The sequence below is a fragment of the Crocodylus porosus genome, unplaced genomic scaffold, assembly GCF_001723895.1.
Source record: "Crocodylus porosus isolate Cpor-Errol unplaced genomic scaffold, CroPor_comp1, whole genome shotgun sequence".
Lineage (NCBI taxonomy): Eukaryota > Metazoa > Chordata > Crocodylia > Crocodylidae > Crocodylus > Crocodylus porosus.
Window position 1 is genome coordinate 230,072,768 of NW_017728886.1, and position 11,910 is coordinate 230,084,677.

Here is an 11,910-nt window from a genome sequence, read left to right on the forward strand (position 1 = left end):
ACTAAAAATGTACACCACAGCTCTTACCTCAGGCTTTGAGAGTTTTGGTCAGCCCAGAGGTTTTCTGGAAAATTGAAATTATCGTTAGAGTACTTTATTTTTTGCGTCTCAATTCCCCAAGCTGTCAACACTGGCATTTTTCTTGGTCTCCAGCGATTCCTTTCTGTGGTAGAAATGTTAATTTAGAGCAGCTGCTAGTATCCCTGGTCCACATTAGCATTGCCATGAGTGAAGTTGCCTCCGTGCCTGACAAACAGTAGGAAAGTAGCTACAAGCTTAATCTAGACAATATTTTAGGGCCTTTTTTATTATTTGGGTCTCTCTCCACACTTTAAGGGAATTGCTTTGTTGTTTGTTTTGACAGACTTGAATGTGGTCAGTTCTGTGCTTTGCAGCTTCCATGCGCATTAGGATGGTTTTTGCTAAGTTTTGGGGTGCTTCTATGAATTTTAACTGGCTTAATGCTTTAGTTTATTGCTTCCTGTTAGGTTGTCCAGTTCAGGTCGAGCGACGTAACTTAGAAGGCCATTTGGCACTGTGTGAATACCGGAGCCGTGAGTGTCCCAATGGTTGTGGTTATACCATCCTCAGTGCAGAAGACACACAGCATAACTGCGTAGCAGAGCTACGAACAGAACTGGAATTGCTTCGGTATGGTTCTTTCTCTGTTTCTGGGGTGTTTATATTATTGTGGACTTAAAATCATTGCATATAATAGATGGTTTCGAGTACTAGCTCTTAATTCTGATTACCGTCAATTGATAGTCATTGTTCTTAATACACACGTACACACACAGTAAGCTCTTATTACTTTTTTTTAGCCTAAATTATTTTGATCGGTCTATTTTTTTCATATGCAGAGTTTAGAATTATTCAAAATAAATGAGTATTTGAACTAGTGAAATACTCCCTAAAAATTAGACTGAGACTGTTGAATAGGTTTATTTTTTAGCTTAACGTGATACATGCCTAAAGCAAAATTATTATGTAGTTAGAGTCAATAGTTTGAAAGTCTGTACTCTAATTGTGTTCAGTAGCTCTAAATCAGCAATGAGAGGCTGGTTCTAGCTTTCACCTAAAATAAATCACAAAAGACTAATACCAGCCAGTGTGAATGTTTGCACTACTTGCCTGTTTCTCCTCTTTTCTCTGTTCTTCCTCCAGTTTAATGTTTCCGTAATCTTCCACCAGTTTTGTTCCTTGCCACCGTCTCTCTTTCTCCATTGGTCAGTGGTGGCCCCTGCTTACTTGCACTTGGCCGGTGACCCAAATGCAGTGAGAACCAGTGACCTCTCCAAGGCAATAGGGATGCTAACGTGCATGGAATTCAAGGGGTTAACCTGTTAACATTAGGACTCTGGCTGCAACTGTTTAATAACTAAATTAAAATAGTGTTCTCACAATTATTGCCTTTGAATGTCCAGCAGAAATTGACAAGAGCAAAAGATTACAGATGCTATGGTGGCCTAGCCTGCCTGGAGCAAAAGGAATGACAAACACTGACATATTCATGCCTTTTTATTTTGACAGAGTATATTACTCCTAAACTAACACACAAATAACCATCCAAAGGTCTGTTAAGCCAAACAGTCCCTCAGGCCAGTCTGAGTTAGGCACACCAGTTTTTGTAGATGCCATACTCTGCACAAGATACCAGGCATACCTATTAGCAAAGTTAATCACATGTTTTTGACTAAAAAACATTAAATTAACTAAGACTAAAAAGAGTTTAGATTCTAGAATTATTCCTGCAGTGTCTTGCATACTGCTGCCCATCACCACAGGAACGAGACCCTTGGGTCTCTCTCCTCCTGATACCAGCAGTAGGATGTGAATGTTCCATCAAAGGAAGATTAAAACCCTTGAATGTTACATACCAAGCAAGAATACTGTTGGTTGGCAAAATATACTGAAAGGCCTTTCTTGCCTCTAATCCTGAACTCCTTTAATTCAAAAGTGATATAGCTATTTGACTATAGAAGGTTGCTCTGACTCTTAAAAAAAAAAAAAAAAAAAAAAAAAAAAAAAAAAAGAGTACTTCCTTGGTTAAAAATGAAAACCTGGACCATTTTAGGTCAGAAATGATCTGCAGAGTGGAAGAAGCAAAGCATGAGATGGAATCTAGGTTGGATTCCCAGAGAAGACACATGGTGCAAAAGGAAAGCATGCTGCAAAATGAAATTGAGGAGCTGAAGGTAAGTGGGCACCAGAACCATTTTCCAGTGCTTTTCTTCTCCCAAAAGTCAAGGCTTGCTGCACTTCCCAGTAAGGGAAGCTGCATTTCTTTCTTATAAGTAAAAGAAATCATCTTATATTTTAGTCATCTAAAATATGATTCTCAAAAGATTGCTGCATCTGTTTCCAGCTGAACTGTTAAGGCACAAGGCATGATAGAGTAATTCAGTTCCTGTGCTTGCATTTTAAGTGTCTTATCCTAAAAAGAAACATGGGCTGTAGTGCTATGTTGGTGACCTCAATAACAGTTGGAGCTATATGCAAACACACTTCCAAACCCCATTATAGATAAGGTTAATTAAATAGCAGGTGAGATGATCTGTTGTCAAAACCATTCATCCAGCTTTTTTATCCCAAAACAAAAAAAACCCAAAAAACACAACCCTCAAAGCCTGGAGCAATTTAAATCTCTAATTTAAGGCTCCTAATGAATTAAAATACTGGAAGTGACTAAAAACTAAATCACAAACTTCTTTAGGATTTTGAGATAAAAATCATAAGAAGCAACACTGAAATCTTCTGGAAAATCTAGAATCTGAGAGATGGTCCTATTTGAGATTAGTGCAAGAGGGCAGGTGGGAGCTGTGCTGCATTCTCCCTAGGATGAAATTTGTTTTGTCACTGGAAGTTGGAGTTAAGAATACTCTTAGCTGTTCACTGTCTGTCCTCCTAGAGATGCAGAAACCATGTCAACTCCAATACAACCATCATCAGAACTGGAGTAGTTTGAGTTTTTGGATCAGTCTGTTTTCTATGTGCTTTCAGAGTCAGATGTCCCGAATGATGTCTGACGTGCGCTCCCTGCTGGCAGCAGAGAGACAGCATCGTCAAGAGCTGGAGCAGGCAGAGCTTGAAAAGCGTGAATTAATGGAGTTGCTAAAAAGCCTGCAGAAAGACTGCCGACAGAACACTACTGAGGGAAACAAGAAATCCACAAACTTTCGCCCTCTAACACGACTGGAGAGTATGAAACGAAAACCTAGGGAAGTTACCGTCATCTAAAAAGAAGTAAGTGCAACAACATATGAGGTTCTACTTTTGGGGAACTGCTAGCAAAATTTCTATCAATTATAAAGAATCTAAATTCTGAGTGGGTCCCAGAGGACCAACATCTTTTATAAAGAGCAGCTCACATACTCTGGAGACTTTGTAAATAGTCTAGAAAGATTATAGTCTGCAGGGGGAGGTTATGTCCATTTTTTAATTCCATCAAATCAAATATTGAGCATTAAAACCTGCCTTTTTTAAAAAAGTACCCTCAACCAAAATAAATATGTATCAAGAGCTCTCGACTTGTAGCCTCTTTCTGAGCTGTTTGCAGTACCTTCTTTATAAACATGGAAGCATGAGTTTTTGAGAGGTTAAAAGTGTTTGGATGTTTCACCCCAGTCTTTCAAAGCTATCATATGATCCTTTTTTTTTTACCTTGTTTATATATAAGCCATGATATGTTGTGACAGCCAAAATATACTTAATTTTGGGAAAAGTATTTAAGTTCTTCAAAGGTGATAGGGAAAACTAACATTGCATATATTTTGTGTTTCCAGCAAAAATTATACATGTCAGTAAAAGAATGGAGCATTAAAATGACCTTTGCTAAATTCTCTACCTGCATACAACAGCTTAAAGGTCAGTCGGTCCGGACCTGAAACTATATGACAGAGCTCCTTTAATCCCCCTAGCCTCTGTTTAGCTTTTTCTGAAGCTAGATGCTACTACAACCCAGGATAATTATAATGCTAAAATAGTCCTCCATTGTTATCTCATTGCCAAGTTGTTTAGAGTTCTCATTTAGTTTAGTTTCCACCCCAAAGGAGCTCAGAGTTTATTTCTTTCTTTGTCCTGAATACTTGCAAGCTTTTGTATTTGACCTGGATTGTTAAAACATTGCTCACAGTTCTCTCTCACATTTTTAACACTTTTGTAAGATCTGCATTACAGGGCAAGTAATACTGAAAATCCAGTTATTTGTACATTTCACTACAATATCACTGCCAAGGTCTGAGATCTGTTTAGAAGTTTAAAACCTCTAAATATGGTAGGAAAATGTAAATAACTTTAACACATATATAGCACCTGAGCATCTTCAATTTTATTTTCACAGGTATGATTAAAACTACTTGAACATTAATACAACAGACCGCCATTTTATACAAAAGAAATATGGTTACATGGATTTCAGACAACTAAAATCTGGAGCTATACAACGGCAACAAGTAGGATTTTATAACACACCCACAAATCTTGACTTGTGGGGTTTCTTACATCTGAGGACTGCGAACATTTAGAACAGGAGCAGGCAATTATTTCGGCCTGCAGACCACACGAGCAGTTTTGGGGAGCTGTTGTGAGCCAGTCAACACCCGTCCCCGTCCCACATAACAGCTCACCAAACCCAGAGCCTGCGGGCCCTGCAGTCCCTCCCTGCCACTGCCACCGCCACTAGTGCCCAGTAGCAGCTGAGCACACTGCTCTTGTCCAAACCCACCCTACACCTGCTCCAGACTTGCCCCAGCTGAATCAAGCCAGCTCCAGCCCAGCCAGGACCCAAGCGTACAGCCCTGTTTCTGGCCCACCCTGTACCTGCTTCAGACCTGCCCTGGCCAGAGCAAATCAGCTCCAGACCAGCAGGGCTGGGGCAGCTCCTTCAGGTTACTGCTTCCAGCTCGAGCCCTATGGAGACTGGTAGGGTCCTGTGTGCACAGCCCCAACCCTGGCCCACCCCATGCCTGCCTTGGACCAGCCTGCCCACAATGAGAAGCAGCAGCCAGGCAGAAGTTGCTGCTGGGCACAGAGGAAAAACAGCAACCCCATCACCGCCCTTCTTTTTGAAGCTGCCTGGAGCCCACATCCAGGATGCTGCGGCTCCTCTACTGAGCCCACTGCCATGCTGGGCAGCCCAGAGGTGGGGCTGGTAACAGGGGTTAGAACTTCAGGGCAGCCTGGACATGGGCTCCAGGCAGCCACAGCAAGAAAGGCCCAGCAGCAGTGAGGGGGAGGCAGCTTTTTCCCTTACGCCCAGCACAGATTCTGTCTAGGTGCTGCCACTGTCGCTGATCACCACGGACGAGCCAGTCTGGAGTGGGCGCAGGATGGGCCAGGGCCATGCACACAGGTTCCTGCCAGTCTCCCCAGGGCTGGGGTTGGCGGTGGCAACCAGAAGGAGCCACCCCAGCCCCATTGTGCACCCAGGGTAGCGGGATGTGTACTATGGGCCAAATGGATTCGGCCTATGGGTCAGATTTTTCCCCACCCCAACTTAGAAATGTACACAGCTCCAATCTAGTTACCTTGCTCCTGTTCTCTTAACTTCTCATGACTCTTGCTGCACTATTTTTTAGCACTGCTGTTAGACCATATTCTGTCCTCATACCCATGCAGTGGAATAAAAATTGGCCTGTGTTTTTAGTTACTAAATTTGCTAACTCCAATTGTGAAAAATTCAGGAAAAAAAAAGTCACATGCAGGTGATACAATCTTACGCTAATTTTCTAATTTAGAAGAAAATACCCTTATGTGCCTTGTTATTCTTTGTATTTAAATCTTTATAGCAAATGAACATAACCAAAGATTTATTTTGGAAGGTAGCCTTCTTTAGTATTTACACTACCTTTAACAGACTTACAGTCACTTTTCCACCCCACCCCCTGCCCTCCAAAATTAAATGTTAAGGAATTCAGTTTATTTTATTTAGAATTCTTAGCATTTTTCTTTACTAGTGAAAAGAAAATGAAAATCTTACAAGCTCAGGGCTTCTCCACACTTGGGCACTGACTGAACAAGCTCCTTTTATGGACATTCCTATTCTGAATCTGTCTACCGGGGAGTTGTTCCTAGAATAGCCCTTCCTCTGTTTTTCTGGATTGATTTCTAAGTGTAGACAAACCCTTGGATTATTCTAGTAGCCTTTTTCTAACCTGGGATCCTAGCACATTTCTTAAGCAGCTGTGTCAAAAGCAGTGTAAGATTGTAAAGCAATAGCCATACCTTTTAAAGAGCTTGGCTTGTGGAATGTGTTTGCTTTGCACAGAGCAGTGCAAGCCTCCTTTAAACCTGCAGACAAAGCCCAGAGCTGTTTTTTGTTTTGAGCTCACTCTCATCCACTGCTGCCCATCCCCCCATCTTTGTCACTGGTGGTTTTGTAGTATTAACCAAGACAGCTGTTTTTTCAGGATACACAGTTACAGCAAACATAAAAAAAAAACCCAATAGAAATTTTCCTATATCATTTAAACTAAATGAAATTGGTCTGCTAGAGTGTCACCGAAGTCAGCGTTTAAGCAGCAAGACCAGATGGATTATCCTTCCAGAACTGCACATTAGAACTGATCATTTGAACCGCAGTGTGTGGTTCTGACTCAAAAAATCAGGTCAGGTTCAACTTGGTGCCTGCAGGCTTTGTATAACATCTTTGTATACTACCTATTTGCATACTAAATACTTATTAAAAGAAAAAGTAAACTCTTCATATGTCATGGAAGTAGAATTAGCACCTGCTGTTTATTTGGAAGACTAGAATGTCAACCACCTTTTCTTTAGTCAAATCTATTTATTAGATTATTATATTTTGTTTTACTTAATCTGGTTTACTAGCGACTTTAAAGATGCACCAAAATCGGTTTGACACCTGGTCTTCCCTGGCCTTTATGCCCAACCACAACTCAAAATTCCCTCCTACATAAGCCTTCCAGAAGCTTAAAAATTCCCGTGGAATAATTAGTGAACTAGGCTAGATCTTTGTGGTAATTGCTTTCTTTATTGAAAGGTAACACTAGAATAGTCTTCATTTGATTGGCCCCTTTTGGTTTCAGCAAGACTTTAGAATGCCAGGGCAACTATACATGTAGCAGCACACATCAGAGCAGACTCTATTAATTAAGCCAGCTGCGAGTCTGTTAGAGCATGCCAGTTAGCATGCTCCAGAAGCCTCCATATCATGTGTATTCAGCATCCACATTTCAAAGCGGCAGTGGGGGCACTGCAGGCGCTTTAATTAGAGTGGCTCTGAGTTGCTTGTATTGAAGCACCCTCACCTCCATCCTGGAGCATATGTATAGCTGCCCCAAGAAACCGTGATCATTGAGAATCTTATATGTTTAGCTTAACTGAGTTGCAGTGAAATCTGTTTGCTGGTAATATTCCCAGTTAAGCCATTTTAGTTCCCTTGTAAGTTGGTTCCAGATCCTAGCCGCCCTGACTGTGAAGTAGTGCCTCCTGATAGCTAGCCTGAATCTACTCTCAGTCAACTTACAGCCCTTATTCCTTGTTACTCCCAGTAATGCTCGGGGGAACAGGGACTCTCCCGTAGCCTGCTGGTCTCCCTTGGCCAGTTTGTAGACGGCCACCAGATGTGATGCTTCTCTGCAGATATTGTTTAAGAGTCCAAGATAATACATACAGAGACCAAATATGACCTTTTGTTTCCATATGTACTACTTCAGTGAAACCACATAATTTATTCCTGAGAGGCACAGAGAAAACTTAAAAAACTCTGCTTAAGTCAACAGGTGCCTTTATAAATACCTGCAATTCTGTGCAACTTTCAAGCGTCTTCCAGCACTACAGCTCAGTGCCAGTCTACTCAAAGAATGACATTTATTATCTTTATGAAAAGACAGAAAAATAGGATTTAAGAAGTTGCATTTGGGAACTAAATTTTATATGATAGCATCTGTAAAAGAAGCCAGCGTAAGGCTTGTATCAAATTGAACTAATAAAGGTAGTTTATGTAAGATGACTTGTTCTTTTTGCTTCACTTCACTATTCTACTATGTAAATTCTGGTGCTTTCTTTGCCTAGAGATATTCAAGTGCATTTTTCATTATTCCCAAGCTATTATGCAAGAAACCAATAGCTAAAGTACTCTTTAGGTCAGGAATAGCTGATCTGAAATAAGAATTAGAGTTCAAGGGCTTTCTCTGCCTTATGAATGGGATACATTTAACTAACAGAGCTCTTATATGATGTAGTCTTCTGCTTAAGATATGACCTTCCCTCCTCACAGAGTGGGGAGGAGTTGTTTGTATATGGCTGCTTTTAGTGGCCAGCCTCCTCCACTCTGGAGGGACAACAGAGCTCTTAAAGTGTTGCAGGCTGCAGGATGCAATAACCTGAGGGCCAAATCCTCCTTAGTCAATAGTAAGCAATTCAAAATAAACAAAGCTAATAATGAATTTGCTGGCCATTGCTTGAAAAGTTCTCACTGCAAACTGCAGAATAACCAAAGCCCCTTCATCATGGTACATCTCTATTCTGTATTAACTAAACGAGCAAGTCTTTGTCCAAAGAAGAAGACATTCCTATGGCCATAGGCCATTTGCAACATTCAGCTGTTCGGCTTTTTTGAGACATTCTGGCTGGGTCTTGTACCAATCTTAGTTTACCATTTCATTTATCCCTCAGAGGACCAAATACACAGCTAAGGCATCTGCAGAGAGGGAGGGAAATAACTGAAATAATCTCCTCAAATGTCCATTTACATTACATACAAAGGTCATTCTGGCTTTTATACTGGCCACCTGCAGTTTAAATAGGGCAAAAACATAGAACAAAGAAGAATATTTGTTGCACGTTGTTTTCTCTGTCACTAAATTCAGGGTTGATCAAGATCCCATACACACTGATACAGTTGGCAAAACACCTGGAGCTCGAAGAAAAGAGACAGGCCAACCCTGCTAGTGTCTCACAAATGAACAAACTATTTTTTTAGCTTTTTCCTGGTTCAAAAAGCTCAGATGTCAAAGACTCCACTTGAATCAAAGCATTTATGATCAAATGAGATAAATATACCAGTTAAGACACCCAGCTGACAGAAATTTCTGCCCAATCCTGCCCACAACAAAATTTCTCTTGTTCTTGCTAGTATGGTGGTGGGTCTCGGCAGTATCCCAACCCTATTGCTTACCTAATAGTTATGAAGAGCAGACCTACCTGTCCTTTCAATGTGTGAACAGCACCTGGACAAACACTCATAAGAAAAGGAATAAAGAAACCAAACCTCTATGTTGCAGGTTTAAAGGTAAGATGAACCAGTACACTAAAAACCACTCTGATCCAACTTACCTAGTAAAATGTGGTCTTATCCAAGGGTTATTCTCCAGAATGTCCAATTCAACATAATTTGGTGGTTAATATTTAAGCTAAACTCAGTTCCCATCAGGAAAAAGTTGGATATCAAATGTTGCTGCAAAATAGCCCCTTAAAACTGTGGCAGCTTCAAAGGGACACCCAGTAGAAAAAATACTACAATAAAGCAGCATCAGTTGCACAGGTGCCTCTTACAAGATTTAGACTTAAATAAGAAGAGGTGCAACTAACATTTTGGTACTCTGGGCAGCAAAGGCATATCTGGTAGTGGGGCTCCAGCCACACAGAGCAGGAGGTGACAAGGAGCCAGCAATCAGGGACCATGATGGAGAGGGGGGGGAATCTCAGAGGTGCTACCAAAAACCATGTTGAGCCATAATATAACGCCTCAAATTTGCTAGCATCCAGTGAGAGGATTAACCTCCTGGCTGCAGAGTATTGCCCACCCCTAGATACTCCTCCTCCAACTCCAGAGCTTTGAGCCGCACTGCTTCCACCCCGAGTGCTGGCTCCTTGCCACTTCTTCCTGCTCCAAGCTGCTTGACCACCCCTCCCCACTCAACCTCCATTCCATTGCCCCCATTTAGTGCCTGGAGCTCATTACAGTACTGTATAAGCACAGAATTGTACCTTTTGGGGTGGCTTCTCTTTGCAGGGACATTGTCAGAAAGGGATGGACTGTGTGTGACTCAATTCCAGAACCATGTTAATAAAGAAAGTGGTAGACAAACTGGTCAGTTTTCAAGTCTGACTAATGATTTACTTAGATTTTGTTCACCTTTATCTATAACTTTTTATTGTTTCCAGTTCGAAAGTGCCAAGTGTGACATGCCGTATTTCAAACTTTCATAAAGCAAAATTGAATATTTACAAGTCTGTTCCACACTTGCAGATTTTTCTTTTCAAAGTCTCTCACTAAAAACAAATCAAACATCATCTCTGCCACAGCTTCATCTCGTAGTTTCTAAAAATATAGTAATAAAATCTTTCAAAACACATGGTTGAGAAGAGCTTTAGTACACTTTACAAAATATTTATGCAATGCTCCTCCGTTTAAAAAAATAGCAACAACAAACCTGTAAATGCTTACTAGAATTTCACCTGTTTTAGTTATTACAATTACATTATGTGTAAAATTCCATCCTCCTTGATTTACTTGGGTATCTGTAGGTCTATTTTTGCAATTCAGGTAGCTTTAGATTCTCCTATGCAATAATTTTCTGAAGGATGTTACTTTATAAATATTAAATACATATGAACCAATATCTACATGAACCTAAGTTATTCCATATAAGCCACGACCAGTTAATTAACAGATCAAGCTTACCTCTCTTACAGGTCATGTTGATTAACTTTTTGCAAACAACTGATTTGATGGAATGTTGTGGGGTGTTCATACGTAGTATCTCCACAAATAAGGCCCCCTTTACATTTGCCTTCTCCACGGTCTCAACTAAAACTGTTAATACAAATTTAGTGGATAAAGCTAAACGGGGTTTTTATGCATGGTGTTTACTTAGCCCAGGGTACATTTTGAAATATGGTTTTAAAGTCTATGACATCACGCTGGCTAAGCAAAGGATATTAAGATCACTTTAAAGTGGAACTATATAAACTAGCTGGGCATGTCCTCATTTACATTTAGATCCTTTACCACCTAAAAAGACCTATGTGTAAATGAAATATGAAACTAAGAGAGCTAGCTACCATTGGTGAACATTTAATGTACATTTTACCTTTATAGAGCTGTACTATCCACCTCCTAGCCTTGCTGTAAGTATGCAGCATATGTACTGAAAAACGGCATTCTTCCTTATGGGACAAAATCCACTGGATTAAAAGGAAATGCAAATACTTAATGTAAAGTACAAAACAAATTCTTTGAGGAGTTCAGTATGAAAATAAATGTGACTGAAGATTTTTTATATTGTTCCTAGTTTTCATAGGTTTGGGGTTGTTTTGGATTGTATCTCAATGTCAAAAATAATTATGGAAGCTAATCCAGGGGATGTATTCAACAAAGCTTTCAGTTGGCTAATTCATTATAGCGTTTTTCATTTTTATTGAAGCCTGTTTTTAAACCATCTCCCCCCAGTTATATATGAGCCAGCAAGCAAGCCATTAACTCTTTCCACCCCCAAAATGCTAAGGATACTTTCTTTTATGACCTCTTCTACAAGTCGCACACTTTTCCAGATGGAATGATGAGCAAATTCTTAACACAGAGACTTACAGTCATGACTTCCCTAAGAAGAGTTCCTCTTTAGACAGCAAGTTTTGCCAATACTTTCAAAGGTTTAGGGATCTGTTTAAGAATCTAAAATTCTTATACTTAAATAGCTTTTAAATTGCATTTGTAAGTTTTCTGTTCCTTCACACATCAAAAGCTGTCATTTGCTATAATTTCCTCCTATTCATTAAAATATTGGTATGTACTTTATTCATTTAATAACTGACCAATAGAAATACAAGCCTATAGCTCTAAACCTGAGGGGAGAAAAATCAAACTGCCTTACATGCTACTGCAAAAAAAAATACCCACAAAGCTTACACACACACACACACACACACACACACACACACACACAC

General features: G+C 40.1%; 1 protein-coding gene across 3 annotated transcripts in view; it reads left to right on the forward strand.

Annotated features, from left to right (window-relative positions):
- Window positions 1-6,429, forward strand: part of LOC109320476 (E3 ubiquitin-protein ligase NRDP1-like) — a 23,224-nt gene extending 16,795 nt beyond the window's left edge. For 2 of the 3 annotated variants that reach the window (XM_019550605.1, XM_019550597.1), the window contains 4 exons: window positions 489-651; window positions 2,075-2,195; window positions 3,001-3,243; window positions 4,340-6,429. In XM_019550605.1, the coding sequence (XP_019406150.1) occupies window positions 489-651; window positions 2,075-2,195; window positions 3,001-3,237 (521 nt within the window). In that variant the 3' untranslated portion in view covers window positions 3,238-3,243; window positions 4,340-6,429. The other variant, XM_019550614.1, reaches the window with a different exon arrangement.
- The last annotated feature ends 5,481 nt before the right edge of the window (window positions 6,430-11,910 follow it).